At 40.1% G+C, this 16842-nt stretch overlaps 1 protein-coding gene across 3 annotated transcripts in view; it reads right to left on the bottom strand.

Annotated features, from left to right (window-relative positions):
- Nucleotides 1-16842, bottom strand: part of myt1lb (myelin transcription factor 1-like, b) — a 168800-nt gene that overhangs the window by 70130 nt on the left and 81828 nt on the right. For 2 of the 3 annotated variants that reach the window (XM_056255837.1, XM_056255836.1), the window contains 3 exons: nt 12606-13024; nt 8462-9021; nt 4681-5119 (listed from right to left, as the gene is read on the bottom strand). In XM_056255837.1, coding sequence (XP_056111812.1) covers nt 4681-5119; nt 8462-9021; nt 12606-13024 — 1418 coding nt within the window. The remainder of the gene's footprint in view (nt 1-4680; nt 5120-8461; nt 9022-12605; nt 13025-16842) is intronic. The other variant, XM_056255839.1, reaches the window with a different exon arrangement.

Here is a 16842-nt window from a genome sequence, read left to right as displayed (position 1 = left end):
GTCAATACAACGAAAGCATATAGTGACCCAATGTGTCGTCATTTTGAACCATGGTTATTATATAGTTATTAAGGTTGCTCCGATCGGGGCGCCTGATTGTTATTGCATGATAATCATTTGAAATAGTTTGATCGGTGGTCTCTATAAAGGCCGATCAGAAGAGCCGATCAGATGAAGCAAAACTTTCGAGACAATTTTTCTATGCGCTGCTAAAAATTTCTTCATTACATTTACAGGTCTGGCAGTTCACAAGGTGTCTGAAAAGGACAATAAATCTGCAAAGTCATTGCATAGACATACATCATATAGAGTAGAAAACGGACATGTGAAGTGAACTTTGGGCTTCGGGTTCAAACCTAATCGGTCAAATACATGTTAATGTATACATGACAAATGTCAAAATCCCTAGTTTGTTGAGTATTCGCTGAAGCACAGTCTGTTATGTCTTAAGCGAACAGTTGGGAAATAAAACCGCTTATGTAACAGTACATTGGATCCATGCATTAGGTCTAAAAGGGATCATTTTCATTTTAGTGTGAAGTAAGTCATAATTTACTCACCCTAGTTTTGTTCTAATGCCATATGCCCATCTTTATGGACCACAAAAAAACAAGGATAATTCTTTAAAAAATGTCCCGCTCGTGCTCGACCATATAATAGCGACCAGCATCAAGCTTTTTAGAAAAGAACCAAAAGTATCACAGAATTATCCCATGTAACTCGTGGCGTATATTCCAAGTGTTCCGGGTGGTTTGCGATATTGTGAAAAACAAACCGAAATGTATTATTTAACAAAATTCTTGGCCGTTGGTCTTCTGTGCACGGCTGCACGACGTGAGTGTTCATGAATCTCTATTAGCGCTGCAGTTCACTCCGATTCGCCCAGAAAAAGCACAAAAACTGTAAGAAACTAGAGCTGTTTGGCCAATCACAACGCACTGGGTCAACTGGCCAATCAGAGCACTCTGGACTTTTTGGAAGGAGGGGCTTTGTAGAAATCAGAGCGTTTCAGACAGACTGGGAATAGAGGTGCTGCAATCATGTACAGTATGTGACAAATAATGTGTTTATTGAACATTAAAGCATGTTAACCTATTCTAGTACACCCAATAAACAAAATAATGACCTTTTAAAAGAGCATCACATGGCCTCTTTAAATGCCTGCTTTATGATTATGTATGACATGAACATGCAATGGTTTTGTGGATACAATAATCTTTTAATCTTGCTCCTCTATCCCTGGAGAAACAGGAATAAACCAGGAATCCTTGACACTTCCTCAGAATAAGCAGCACTGTCTAATTTCCGTTTCTCCATGCAGTGATCTCCAGTGCCAGAGCAATATCTCCATGCAGAGGTTTATAAATAGGCAGCATGAGCACAGACTGTGTCCCTGGGATGAGATTTGCTGTTCTCCCGGCCGTGCAGATCGCCATTACTTATGCCTGACAAGCTTAGCCTGTGATGTGGCCATGCTGGCCTGTTTGAACAACATTAAGCCACTGCTGTTTGCACTGCAGGCATGGGGATGTTTGAGAAAGCTTGTCCCGGGGTCAGTATGGGATCCTCTCTAAGAGCAAAGGACCGCAGAAGAGCGCTGAACCTGTCCACTGAAACTGACCTATCTGCTCTGGGGATGTTAAAAGAGTAGGGTGATATCATTTTATTTTTAAAGGAACAGCTGTTCTGAAGCCATACAATAACTTTGATTTAGGTTGTATATTATTATATAGTTCATTGGTGTACTTGTTAGCATTACTCATGAGTCAAATGTAAAAAGAAAATAGAAGTCCCAAATCATATAAAACAATGTTAATTTTTTTTTTTGATTGATTGATTGATTGATTGAATAGGTGAACATTTCCATTGCTAAACAAGAAGAAAATTCTTTAAAGATAAGCCCCAATATACGTCATTTAATTATAAAGATATGGCAGGCGGAGGAAGACCAAAGTCACAAATCTTGGGGCAATAATTTTACATACTGTACAAACTACTTTCCAAAAGCACTGTTGGTGCTCAGATTGCCTAATACAATTAAATAATGTCCGTTGGTTGTACATTTTCCACAGATCTCTAAAATATGTGCACTGTATTTATTAAACTTTTGCATGCATATTTTCAAACCTGCCCGGTTTGAAATACTATTGCTTCTCACCTGTCTATTAACCACATGCAACATGCCAAGTTGCATGAGTTGTGAATGAAGTTATGGTGGTCTGTTCCTCACACAAAGCATATGGCTTCTGTCTTTTGTTCTTTTTTCTTTTTGGAGCAAATGTATTTTGTCATTGCATGGAAAGAATTGCTTAAAATTTCTAATTTTGTGTTCCATGGAAGAAAGGAGGTCATACAGTTTGGAACGAAGTGAGGGTGAGTAGAAGAAAATAACTGTAATTACATACATTGTTGAAGGTGATGATACAAATTTTGTGCAAAAGTAGCATGTGCATTAACATAGGCTACTGTTATTCTTACTAAGACAAATAATGCAAAACACACATCAGGGGTTGTATTAAGTAACAATTTTATGGAATAAAATGGTGATTTTTCACTTTGTTTTAAGAGTAATGCTGCCCATACACTACATGACTTTTAAAGTACTATTATACATACAGTAACTGTGGATTATTCACAACTGCCTGTCATTGCCGATGTCAGTTCTACTCAAAACACATTTCACACTGCAGGACTTGGATCGTAGACAAGTTTAGATATTTAACCTGCTAAATATCTCTTGGGTGGAGGCGCTTCTCTCAGATCGCGTCTTTGAAAACTCACATTATTTATTGTAAATAAAACAAAGATTATTGGAGTATATAAAAAAAAAAAAAAAAAAACAATTCCAGATTTTGTATTTAAAAATTCCATGTTTAATTCCATGTTACAAAGTGCAATAACCCTACACCAAATATTTTTTTCAGTGTAGTAATTGTCACTCATGCAAACAATTTGCCTGTGATTATGGCTTTTGTCGGTGAACTCCCTTAATTTTCGGTGAGTGGAAAATCAGGGTTAAAATTGTTTATTGCATGAACAGCATGAATAAATGCGGGTCTAAATATAATTGGAGAGGGTATTATTTGCATTCATTAGTTAGTCATATCACTGGCTTGATTAACTTGACCTCAAAGCAGAGGCTCCACCTTTTCAACATTTATTTTGTACTTCAATGAAGCAGAACAATGAAATATCCTCTAAAGCAGTGGATCTCAATCCTCTTGACTTCAAGGGTCCCCCATTGTCCACAACAATATTTGAAGGCTTGATTTTTACTTGTTTTAGCTTCCTTTATTGTTTTTCTTCTTCTATTGTTTTACATAATTTTGAGTAATCTTGAGGCCCCCTTGGAAGTTTGTCGAGGCCCCGTAATGTGCCCTGGTCTCTTGGTTGAGAACCACTGGTCTAAAGGCCCTGATATACTTCCAAAGAATGCCAAAGCCAAAGAATTAACTGGTGTGATGTCATTTTGAACAACATCAGGCCAAAATGAATGAATGAATGTTTTGGTTACTCTAAACTTGAATTTTTGATAAACGCCTTTGAACTACCATTGGTTCATTGGTTCCTTCTTTGAGGTGGAAATCTTCTCCAGTTAATTTCTTCTGTTCTGGGTTGTGTTTCCCGTACAACGACGTAACTCGCTGCTTAACTACCACAGTACGATACATCGTTGAAGAAATCAACTAGCTAGTCACGACTGTTTCCCAAAACCATATTGTCGCAAATTGGTTGTTCAACCACACTGGTTTATGACGTCACGCAGGTGGAGGAGTAATAACTCTTAGTGAATCTGTTTGAGATCTAATCAATGCTAAAGGGTTTTGCTATAAATTACGGACATGGCATCTGAGGACTATTTCTCATTTATCTCAGTTACTTTGCTTTATTTCCAGATTCAATCATAGGCTGGTTCTTACGAACTAAAAGACGTAAATGACATTTGTATGTATTCTAAATAAAAGATACAGATTGCACTGAATGTCAGCTTGCTTATTTTGCTCAAGAATAAGGATTTATTGAGTCCACATGTCATGCAAACAAGCAACTCTAACATAGGTCGAGAGCTGTCGTTCCAAACACACAACTTTGCGATGCAGTTTGCGAATGTTCGTTAGAACTATGTTTTCGGGAAACATCATTTAGTTGAACTATGATGATGACGACGGAATTAGCGACAGATAGCTATAGTTGGCTAAACAACCTGATGCTTTCGGGAAACACACCCCAGTTCAGTCAAAGTCAAATGGAGAGCACACTGGAGAGCTGCTTTATAGTAGAAGTTGAAGGTGTAAGTCTAATTGAAAGCGACTGACACTGTTGTTTCATGTTTAATACTGTAAAGCTGCTGCTTTAAAGCAATCTGTTGTATAAAGTGCCATACAAATGAACGTAACGTGACTTGACCGGAGAGCCCGAATTGCAGAGCTGGTGCAAACATGTTCACTTCGCTATGATCAGATGCTTTCTTAACTGCTGTTTTTTCTTATTTTTTGTGGCGTTTATTTTGTTTTTGAGAGGAAAGCACACAGCACACACATTACATATGCATCTAAAAGCCACTCTCAGTAAGCTGCCGCTCAGGTATTTTGAACTTCTTTTTACTCCCAAGTATATTGGGTAATTATCTCTTAAGACAATCAGTTCCAGTACTGGTCGTGTTTTGTAATATGAGATTACCTTTAAGGTAGTAAGGCTTCTTTAGGCCATCGTGGTGCAGACGTGCCTTCCGCTCCTCGGCACAGCTGTGCCTCAAAACGTCCTCATGCAAACGCAGTCTATCTCTCCTGACTGCTTCCGACGCCATCTTGTCCCGCAAAGCTTTAGCCCGCTCCGTTTCCAGCGCTATGGCCTTCTCCAGCAGTGACAGGTTGCCCTTGGTCATGTCGAAAACGTCCTCGGAGCGGTCGGACGTGACAGAGGTGGTGTCTTCATCGCAGTCCTGGAAGCACTTGTGCTCTGCGGCGCAGCTGGAGAAAGCCTTGGATCGAGGGCTGAGCTGCTCCTCAAGCTTCATCAGGTTGACCATGTCGGAGTAGTTTCGCTCGAGGACACGGCACTCCTCATGAGTCTGATGATGCTGCTGCTGTTGAGCCTCTTGATAAAGATGATGAGCCTGCTGGTGGGGATGCAGATCATTACCAGGTTAACCGTTAACTGACAGAAAACATTTGGACTGACTAATGCCCCTGCTGGAAAATTTACCAGCATAAGGTATGTTTTGCATACTGGGACCAGCACGGTATGCTGGTTGCTGGTTCCAGCTGGTTTGATGGAGCAGCCTTTTTTGTTTGTTTGTTGTGATGTCTGTGATAGTTTTTGATGGTGTAATGATATGTCGATAATTTAACATATTATGTGTTGTCTGTGTTATGTACACATCTACGGTGGAAACAAATTTCCTCTCGAGACTCAAGGACCAACCAACCAACCATCCATCCATCCAACCATCCATCCGACCGACCGACCGACCGACCGACCATCCATCCATCCATCCATCCATCCATCCATCCAACCATCCATCCATCCATCCGACCGACCGACCGTCCAACCATCCATCCATCCATCCATCCATCCATCCGACCGACCCACCGACCGACCGACCATCCATCCATCCATCCATCCATCCATCCATCCATCCAACCATCCATCCATCCATCCATCCATCCATCCAGAGACCTCCTGAGAAAACCAGGTTGCTGCTGGAAGAGGTGTTAGTGAGGCCAGCAGGGGGTGCTCACCCTGTGGTCTGTGTGGGTCCTAACGCCCCAGTATAGTGACGGGGACACTATACTGTCAAAGAGCACCGTCCTTCGGATGAGACGTTAAACCGAGGCCCTGACTCTCTGTGGTCATTAAAAATCCCATGGCACTTCTCGCAAAGAGTAGGGGTGTAACCCCGGTGTCCTGGCCACATTCCACCCATTGGCCCCTGCCAATCATGGCCTCCTAATAATCCCCATCCACTGAATTGGCTCCATCACTCTCTCTCCTCTCCAACTATAGCTGGTGTGTGGTGAGCGCACTGGCGCCGTTGCACTGTGGCTGCCGTCGCATCATCCAAGTGGATGCTGCACACTGGTGCTGGTTGAGGAGAGAACCCCTGATATGATTGTAAAGCGCTTTGGGTGTACAGTAGTACATATGAAAGCGCTATATAAATGCCTCATTCATCCAACCAACCATCCATCCATCCATCCATCCATCCAACCAACCAACCAACCAACCAACCAACCAACCAACCAACCAACCATCCATCCAACCATCCATCCATCCATCCAACCAACCATCCATCCATCCATCCATCCATCCATCCATCCATCCATCCATCCATCCATCCATCCATCCATCCATCCATCCATCCATCCAACCAACCAACCAACCAACCAACCATCCATCCATCCATCCATCCATCCATCCATCCATCCATCCATCCATCAAACCAACCAACCAACCAACCAACAATGATACAAATTTTAAAATGAAGTATATGGCCATGTATACATTGCAGATAAATTTAGTTGTCACAATAAAATCAAATTGGAAATTCCTATTGTTTCATGGAATATTGCAGTATTTATCATAAATGTGTGCACATCATTACTTTTTATAATCCATGTGCCTTGTACTCTTTCATCAAAATAACTTCCCCTCCCTCTTTCAGAGACATCACTTCTCTTCTCTGATGATGTGTTTACTGGCGTGAGGGCGGGGCAACCTGTCACTCACATGAGATCCACCAATAGCAAACCACAACCATTCAATCATCCAATTAATTCTTATTCTTCAACAAAATCAAGCCTCTTTATACATTTGTTCTTGATCGAGAAGCTCTTTCACTCAGATATATACAGAGGTGCATTGCATATTATACATATTCTTTTTTTCCACTCTATTATGCATTTATAACAATATGTTATGCAGTTTAAACAATGTTTTCTCGTAATAATGAGCTGGTATATTGTTAAAACTATATGTATTTTCTGTGTTGTTAAAACTATATTTTTTCTTGTTATCATAACATATTATGTCATTAAAAACGATATGCTTTTCACGTTATAACATCAATAGATCATAATAATCCCATGCTATGGGCACTGCAATTGATACAGGCTACAGCAAAAATATTTACAATATTATTTAAAGCTTACACTTTTTGAACGCGGACTGTGATAAAGACATTCACCAGATTTCCCACCTTGTTATGTCACATACAATATATGTAGTTTTAGCAATATAATATTTCATTATAACGAGTAAATACGTCATTTTAATTACTTAGTATCTCATTATTATGATTAAATATATAGTTTTAACGACATTAACTGTTTCATGCCGACTTCAAGGCAAGTGTTTTATTGTTGGAGAGACTCATTTGCTTAGGCGTGGACTTTGTGCTTTGTAACTTTGCAGATTGTTTACATGCACAAACTGCTATATTACACAAAAAAATTAAGTAAAAAAAAACATTATATGGGCACTTTAATCATTTTCTGTACACACAGGAGTGAAAACCGCATTTTACCAATCCCAATTAACTCCCGAAAAATTGAGATAGTGACACCCGCATTTACCCAATTTCTACACAGTGTGTACAAATCTGAACCAACAACTAGTTGTTAATGATGTATTTGAACGTGCCTCAGGAACGTTTCTCTCTTCTGAATGCGCGGTGCAAGACAATCTCAGGAGCTGTGAATCTTTACTCATTTGCACATATGGATTGCTTCTCAAACACAAGGCTGCATTTCTCGGCTGCCACGTCATCAAGCGCCGAACGGCGTCTCAATTTAAAGGATCCAGAAGCCAGCCTTCGTTTTGCCTCCTTCATTCAGTCGTTTTGTGTATCCTTCACGTCCCTCAATCACCCACAGTCCTTTGCACACATTTCGATTCACGAAAAAGAACTGCCGGAAACCGATTCGGCACTGAGCTTGTCTGAGGTTTTACTATACGGTAGTTTCATAAAGGAGCTCAACCTCATGAAACTCCTCGTGTGTTTTGGTAGGGTGTCAAATATTTCATTCAGTCAAATACAATTTATGCAATATGTCAAAACTTTAACCTGAGGGAAAAAAAATTACCTAGGGAAAGTAGTGAAGTTCTACAGGAAACCTGTGAACTTGGCAACCCTGCCGATATTCACAGCACAATCGGCCCCGGATTCAGAGTGTGGTTTCGTTTTGCTAATGTTAGTGATTTAAATTAAATATACTTTGTGTAGGCCTATTTTTTTCTATTCCTTTTTGTTTTTCTCCGTTCACAGCAGCGCTGCTGGTAATGTAACAATCCTAAATGTTTTGTTGTTGTTTATGCTGCTATGTGCCAATATAAAAATAAACCCCTTCTTATGAATTTTTTTGGTTAGTATTTTTAATGCTCAAAGGCACTCGGTTAAAGGTTGGTTAGCGTGCGTTCGCTATCATTGGTTATGGAAAAAACTCTAAATGAACACGCATACCTGCTGGTTATTGTTGAGCCGCTCGGATGGCTTGGTCTCGCTGAGCTTGCGCGCCAAGTCAAAGCACTGGTTGCGAAGACACTCCAAACTGCTCAGACAAACTTCCTCGTCACTCTTCTCCCCCATCTGCCCAGTGATGGTGGCTCTGCCGTTGATGTTCTCGCCCCCGTCGTCCTGGTACGGCTCCTCATGGAGGTTTTCTGAGAGCGTGACCCCGTGACCCTGAGCCAGGAGCTTTAGAGAGTCCACAGTCTCTCTTACCACATCACTGTTCACATCCAGACTCAGCTCACCTTTCCTTGAGCCCTCCTCGTCTTCATCATCTTCATCGTCCTCTTCGTCTTCGTCCTCCTCCTCTTCCTCTTCTGCACTGTTTGAGGAGTTGCTGTTCATCTCGGACTCGGTCATGGCCCGGTAAGCAGCATCCTCTGCGATCTTGCCCAGGTTAAGCAGAGATTTGGCCACCAGTTCATCATAGTTCTCATATTCTTCGTTGTTGTTGTTGTCCTTCTCCATGGAGGGGCTTGATCTGCTGGGACTGCAATTCATATGGTCACTCTCTGTGAAAGACAAGCAAATGTTTTCATACTACAGTAGCAGTTAAACTGAAAGATCCAAAGTGGATCATTTTGAAAACAAGTTTTTTTGGTTTTTTTTTTTTTTGCATTGAAGCCTGGACTGTGAAATCTGAGGTATTTGAAAACAATAACGTTTGTATCCGGATTAATGTAGACCTGGCCTTAGAAATTGATGGGGACAACCCCCCAACCCGCCCCCAATTAGAAATGGCCACATTGTCCCCCAAATTTTATAATCTAAAAGTAAGATAATAAAAACACAATTTACAATCAATATTTCATGTCTCACATATCTATGTAGGCCTATTTGATAAGTAGCCCTACAGTAAGAGGTAAGTGTACCATGACCAATAATTTAAATCTATGCATATTCAAAATATTTACTACTTTGCATAATATAAATATTGATAATGATTGAACATGTAGGAATGATCATGTACAACCAGCCTGTCATTTTTAAAATCGTCTTGCAATAATGACCAGCTCATGGCTGTGATGATTGGAAAAATGAGCTTGTTAGCTGGTAAACTACAGCACTGTTATAACATTACAAACGAAAGCCTTTTCACACACACACATTTTAAGTAATAATTAACATCGTAAATCTAGCTTATATATAATGATCCAACATGGACAATGTTGCCAAGGAAAATATTGATTATCAATATGAAAATATTTGAACGCAAAAAAATGAAAGATCTAATTATTATAATGCATATTAATTCTATGTAATGATTTTCTCAATATTTATGAGTGCAACTGTTCATGGTATATATTAGTATCGAATCATTAGCTTAGCTACATGCTAACAGCAGAAGGTTAGTCAAGTGTGCGATGCGGGATTGGCTGTTAATGAAGCTGTGCCTGAAGAGCAAAATCAGTAACTTATAAGGTTCTAATTTAATTAACATGCTGTCGACAACTGTTCATGTAGTCAGCTCACTAGGTTTTGAGACAAAGCCAATATCTTAGGTAAGAAAACAGCACAGGATACAGGGTTAATGCCAATACACGTGGGCGTTTGATTGTTAATTAGACTAGAAGGCTCTGTCAGGTCTGATTGGAGAATGAGTGGAAGGAGTGTGTGTGTGTGTGTGTGTGTGTGTGTGTGTGTGTGTGTGTGTGTGTGTGTGTGTGTGTGTGTGTGTGTGTGTGTGTGTGTGTGTGTGTGTGTGTGTGTGTGTCTGAGACACATCTCACGCCTACTCCCTTATTTAGCAGACATTCACAGACCACCAGAACTGAGCCACCAGCTCAGACAAATACTGAAACCATTTATAGACAAAAAGAATGGCTAGGAAACAACCTGTGGCCATTCATTCTAATATAGTTAGATAGATAGATAGATAGATAGATAGATAGATAGATAGATAGATAGATAGATAGATAGATAGATAGATAGATAGATAGATAGATAGATAGATAGATAGATAGATAGATAGATAGATAGATAGATTTGTGGAAGTTTTGCATTTGGGGGGCTAATAAAATATTAAAACTCAGTCAAATCAATATTTTGTGTACAGTTATTTAATTATGTCATCCAGTATCGTGGACTCGCTCTCTCGTTTCATACAAACGCAGCCGCTGCCATTTTGGGACTATTGTTTTGTACACTGTTGGATCATAAGATAACAAACAGGTATGATTTAAAAAAAGTTTAATCTCAAATCAATATCTCTTATCCCCATAATTATTTATGTGGCGAAATACTGTGTAATAAGTGGTATGACTGTATAACTTATCTCTTAAATGTCCGTCTAGTTTGAACATGCCGCTTACTAGCAACTGCTCTTTCCGCAGAAGCTTTGCATTTAAAGAGCTAACAAAATATTTACACTCAGATCAATATTTCGTCTCTAATTATTCACTTATGTGGCAAGTATAGCCGTGTAATAAACGGGATAGTGTACAGTACATCCAGCCGGTTGTTATCTCAGAATAAACCCCTTCAGGCTAATGTAAGATCCTGATCACCCAGTCGGGGGTTTATTCTGAGATAACAACCGGCTGGATGTACATTATCACCGTACGTATACGTATTTATTGATCAAATTTAATGATGGATAGATTTGCATTGGCTGTAATACGAATACTGTCCTATAGAGGGGGGCACAGGATAAGAAATCTTTAAAGTTCTCTTTTACATCCTGTTTCCAAAATGACAAATAAATGCATATTTAGAGAGCGCTCCACAAGTTATGTTTGTGTATATCATCTGGATACTCAATATTGATCGTGTGAATGCACGTTTATTGTACAAAATAACTGATAAAAGTGTGCTGTCACGACGGAGCGATAGCCTTGTGGGCCGCGTACTGTCAAAAGCCGCAGCTGTGCACAAGGCCACCCGAGTTCGAGTCTCGACTTTCTCAAACCATCATCGAAATTTATTCACAAACTTTAGCCTGTAGTTGCAAATTGTGGCATGTTGCAAAGCATTCCCATCTCTTGTGTTATTATTAGTGACATCATCAGCGACTTAAAAACTCTGAAGTCGATCAACCCCTTGCGTCATGTTATGATTAGTAGCAATAAATATCTTGATGCTCTCTGCAAGACTGTAACCTTACACAGTATGAGTCACTGTAGAACCAATAGTATTTGTTGTTCAAATTAAATTATGGAAAATATATATATTGTCGGAAATGTTTCCTTAAAGTCCCCCTGTAGTGAATAATTGTATCCCTTAAAACTCAACTTTGATCACCAAAATGACATTTAAAAGTTTTTTCCTTGAAAAATTCTACCTTAAAATATCTTGAATGTAACTCGACACCCTTGCCTCATTTAGTATATGCGGTTCTATGAATATGCAAATGAGCCCCGCCTCCACTCACTCACTCAGCTCAGAGATCCACTGGTTGACGATCACACGTTGATCTGATTGGTTACAAGGTCGTTTGTGACGTCAGAAACACCAGCGATTTCACACCGTGTTTTTGAGACTGTCTTTGGTTCACTGCAGTTTTAAGCAGAAAATACTCAGCAATGCTGTCGACTTATGAATCTACACATGGTTTGTCTTAAAGCATATTAAAAACACCACATAGACATATAAACAACATTAAAAACTTTATTTTCACCACAGGGGGACTTTAAGGTTTTGAAACTTTTTTTTATCAATCTGAATGTTGCTCATGTTTGAGGGCATTGGCCCTGCCAGAGCGCTGCACTTCAAATCTCACCTTCATTGGGAACTGAGCACCTCTGTTTTGAGAGGGCTGTTTTTAGCCTGATACTGAGACCGCATTGAAGGTCATCGCAAAATCATCCAACTGCACCTCAAATTACCGTGACCTTCTTCTAAAGATGCCTAACTGCCAAATCACCTCCTCTACCCCTCTGGAGGCTGAAATACTCACTTCACATTCAGGTCTGGTTGTGTTTCTAAACCCCAAAATAAAGCATTCTATTGCCAGATTAACCCTATAAAGCCTATTGTATTAGATTTGATACACACATTCCCAAGGCCTCCAAAATGATCAATGCTTTACAGGGTTAAAACTGGGAGCCAGATCTCTGCATAATAACTCATTCTCTTATGAATTTATTTGTGCCCTCACCTATTTCTTGAATTTGCTCCTCATTCTCTTCCTCATCTTCCTCTATCTCATCCTCTTCTTCATCATCTTCCCCCTCTCTTTCTACTCCTTCTTCCTCTTCTTCCTCCTCCACCACTTCCTCTTCTTCCTGCTCCACCTCTTCCTCTTCTCCATTAATCACTTCTACCTCTTCCTGATCATATTGTTCCTCGTTGTCTGTATATTCCTCATCGGCTTCCTCTTCTTCTTCTTCCCTTTCCTCTTCCTCATCCTCCTCCTCTTCCTCTTTTTCATCCATCTCCTCCATTTTGTGTGTCCTGTAGCATTTCTCCATTGACTGCTGGTCTACGACTGTTAGAAAGACCTTCCTCTTGGCCGAGGGCTCCAGGGCGTGAGTCTCCAGGGGTTTTCTCTTCTTGGCGACGGGACAGCCATACACACTGGACATGGAGAGATAAGAAAAACGTAATTAGCAAGCTGGCTTGTGAATTGCTGGACGTTAATGCAGTCCAGCTCACGTAAAACCAAGGTACATAATTTACGGCACACAGGCTGAAGGAGTTTTGAATTGGGACAAATATAGCAGGCTGCATGCCAAATCATTTAGGGGTTACACAAGTGGAACAATCAATAGACCTTAGTCAGGGTAGACGCCAAATTCAATTTGCAATGAATGACAACAAAACCGTGAGACGGTATATTTAAAGTGGCCACATTGTCAGTAGTGGCCTTCTCAGAAAAAAAAAGATACAAAAGCTGTCACTGGGGCGGTACACGTTTGTTCCTTTTAGGTACTAATATTGTACCTTTTTTTCTGAGAGTGTATGTTTCACCCGTTTCACTTGAAACTGACCTCACTTAAAATAGAGCCCCATCCCATCACACCACACACACACACACACACACTGGGTCTGAACATAACAGGGGCTTGGGGCAAAAATACCCCCAAAATATAAAATATGGTGCAAAAAAATCTCTCTGTATAAGTTATTGTTTTTAATATTTATAAGCAATACCACATGAGCAAGAGTGCTGATTTGTAAAATTGATTTTATACAGTTCAATAAACGAGTAGATAATATTAGGTGACTTACATTTTAGACACTATCCCCTGGGTTCACAGACTTTTTAGTTTTAACTGAAAGCAACTTGCAAATCTTAAAATCTAAAAAAAAATCTTACAATCTTAAAATATGTCAGTGCCATTGTTTTGTCTCAGGATGCACACCAGTGATGTTTTTTTTTTCTAAGGCACGTTTATAAAAGCTACTAAAAGTCCTAACTGAACTAATGCCTAATTCTGGCTTTATCTAAGCCCTGTTTGTGAAACCAGCCCAAAATTGTCCATATTGACTGTTTTTGCTCTATTTTGCCAGTGAAAATAGTTTCAGACAGTAGAGCCATTGCACGTCTCGGTCAGAGCAACCGTTTCAGTTTCGTTACTGAATGAATCCGCGTTTTTGAACGACTCGGTCTGGAGTGCATTTCCCAAAGCCAACTATGGTCGCAAGTTCCGTCGTTACCAATAGAGTTCAATGGAAATTGCGATCATAGTTGGCCAACGATGCTTTTGGGAAACGCACTCCTGTTCGACTCATCGACCTACTCATAAAGACAGTAGATACTTGCGTTGTCCCTGAATGAATGAATCAGCCGATTTGAAGGAATCGTTTGACTAAATTATTCAGCGAGTCACTCGTTAAGACAACAATTTGCCACCACCCGTTGGCAGTTATAGTATTATTTTATTTTAGCTTAGGGGCTGAGAGAGTGACGAAGATTGAATGCTGTTTTTGCTCTCCATCATGATTGTAACAATAGTTCTGGTTAAAGAGATAGAACGAATTTATAAATAGACTATTAATAGTGAAATATGATATAACCAGGGATTCCCCCTAATAGTCGACTGAACATTAGTCGACGAGACGAGGCTTATTCGACCAAAATTCTATTAGTCGGTAATAAAAAAAAAAAGGTCTGTTATTTGTGGTAATTACAGTAAGTCAGACAGGAAATCCAATCATCCATCAACCTTAAATATGGCTTATCAATTGAAACATGTCAGTAACTTGGCCGCTCATTCTAACATTAACCTAGATAAATGTGCTCTATTATTAGGAGCATATCCAAGTATTTGTGTGGAGTGTGAAAGCTAAAGTATTAGACCTGAATGACATGGAGACGCCAGCGCGATTCTTTCCTGATAACAGCAGAAACAACTTAAAATACTCTGTCATCTTTTGTCATATATACAGATAAGAGTACATCAATCGAAACCGTAAATGTCTACTTTTATTTATGTAAACACAGTAACAACAAAATGTTGTACTTTTGTAAAATAAAGAAAAACAACAGAATGTGCTTTCTGCCGTCTCGGTCTTCGTGAACTGGAGCGCGTCACAAAAAATGCACCGAAACGTAGTGTAACGGTCACCAGCTGGAGTGCCCTTGAGAGCCACCAGAGGGCACTCCACACCAGACTATTATCACTCCCTCACAAACTACATTTCCCATAACTCACTGCCCGGACTCATCACTGATTGCATTCACCTGTGTCTCATTACCCTGTTAGTCTCGGTCTATTATACCATGTTCACTCATTCACTCACTGCAAAGTTTTTTATGTTGTTGCACTGCATTTCCGAGCGTTTTCCTTGGTTTTATGTCTCTTGGTTTTTGAATTTCTTGCCTGTTCCGTGGATTACTCTTTTGCCTCTGACCCCTGCATGTTTTGTTTGTTTGTTTGTTTGTTTGGACTGCCTACCTGTGTTTTGACCTATTGCCTGCATTTTGGATTACGTGTCTGGATTGCCCCTAATTAAAGCGGCATTTGGATCTCAACCTTCGTGTCTCGGAGCAGTTTGTGACACTTAGCATATAGGCTACTTGTCTCGCAGATATAAGATATATAGGCTCTATGCACGGCGGTGCATGACGTATTTCCTGGATTACTTCAGCCGATCGTAGAGTGCTATGCTATACCGAGAATTTATATTGGCTTCTATACTCTTTGGCTATACTAAAGGAACGTTAGACACAAAAACAGACAAAACAGCCACCCCTCATTTTGTTTACGCTTATTTGCTTTATTATATTAAATAAACATAACTATATATATATATATATATATATATATATATTTATATATTTATTTATATATATATATATATACACTCACCTAAAGGATTATTAGGAACACCTGTTCAATTTCTCATTAATGCAATTATCTAATCAACCAATCACATGGCAGTTGCTTCACTGCATTTAGGGGTGTGGTCCTGGTCAAGACAATCTCCTGAACTCCAAACTGAATGTCAGAATGGGAAAGAAAGGTGATTTAAGCAATTTTGAGTGTGGCATGGTTGTTGGTGCCAGACGGGCCGGTCTGAGTATTTCACAATCTGCTCAGTTACTGGGATTTTCACGCACAACCATTTCTAGGGTTTACAAAGAATGGTGTGAAAAAGGAAAAACATCCAGTATGCGGCAGTCCTGTGGGCGAAAATGCCTTGTTGATGCTAGAGGTCAGAGGAGAATGGGCCGACTGATTTAAGCTGATAGAAGAGCAACTTTGACTGAAATAACCACTCGTTACAACCGAGGTATGCAGCAAAGCATTTGTGAAGCCACAACACGCACAACCTTGAGGCGGATGGGCTACAACAGCAGAAGACCCCACCGGGTACCACTCATCTCCACTACAAATAGGAAAAAGAGGCTACAATTTGCAAGAGCTCCCCAAAATTGGACAGTTGAAGACTGGAAAAATGTTGCCTGGTCTGATGAGTCTCGATTTCTGTTGAGACATTCAGATGGTAGAGTCAGAATTTGCCGTAAACAGAATGAGAACATGGATCCATCATGCCTTGTTACCACTGTGCAGGCTGGTGGTGGTGGTGTAATGGTGTGGCGGATGTTTCCTTGGCACACTTTAGGCCCCTTAGTGCCAATTGGGCATCGATTAAATGCCACGGCCTACCTGAGCATTGTTTCTGAACATGTCCATCCCTTTATGGCCACCATGTACCCATCCTCTGATGGCTACTTCCAGCAGGATAATGCACCATGTCACAAAGCTCGAATAATTTCAAATTGGTTTCTTGAACATGACAATGAGTTCACTGTACTAAAATGGCCCCCACAGTCACCAGATCTCAACCCAATAGAGCATCTTTGGGATGTGGTGGAACGGGAGCTTCGTGCCCTGGATGTGCATCCCACAAATCTCCATCAACTGCAAGATGCTATCCTATCAATA

This window comes from Rhinichthys klamathensis, unplaced genomic scaffold (assembly GCF_029890125.1).
Source record: "Rhinichthys klamathensis goyatoka isolate OS25496 unplaced genomic scaffold, OSU_Roscu_1.1 h1tg000123l_1, whole genome shotgun sequence".
Lineage (NCBI taxonomy): Eukaryota > Metazoa > Chordata > Actinopteri > Cypriniformes > Leuciscidae > Rhinichthys > Rhinichthys klamathensis.
This window is presented reverse-complemented; position numbering and strand designations above follow the sequence as displayed.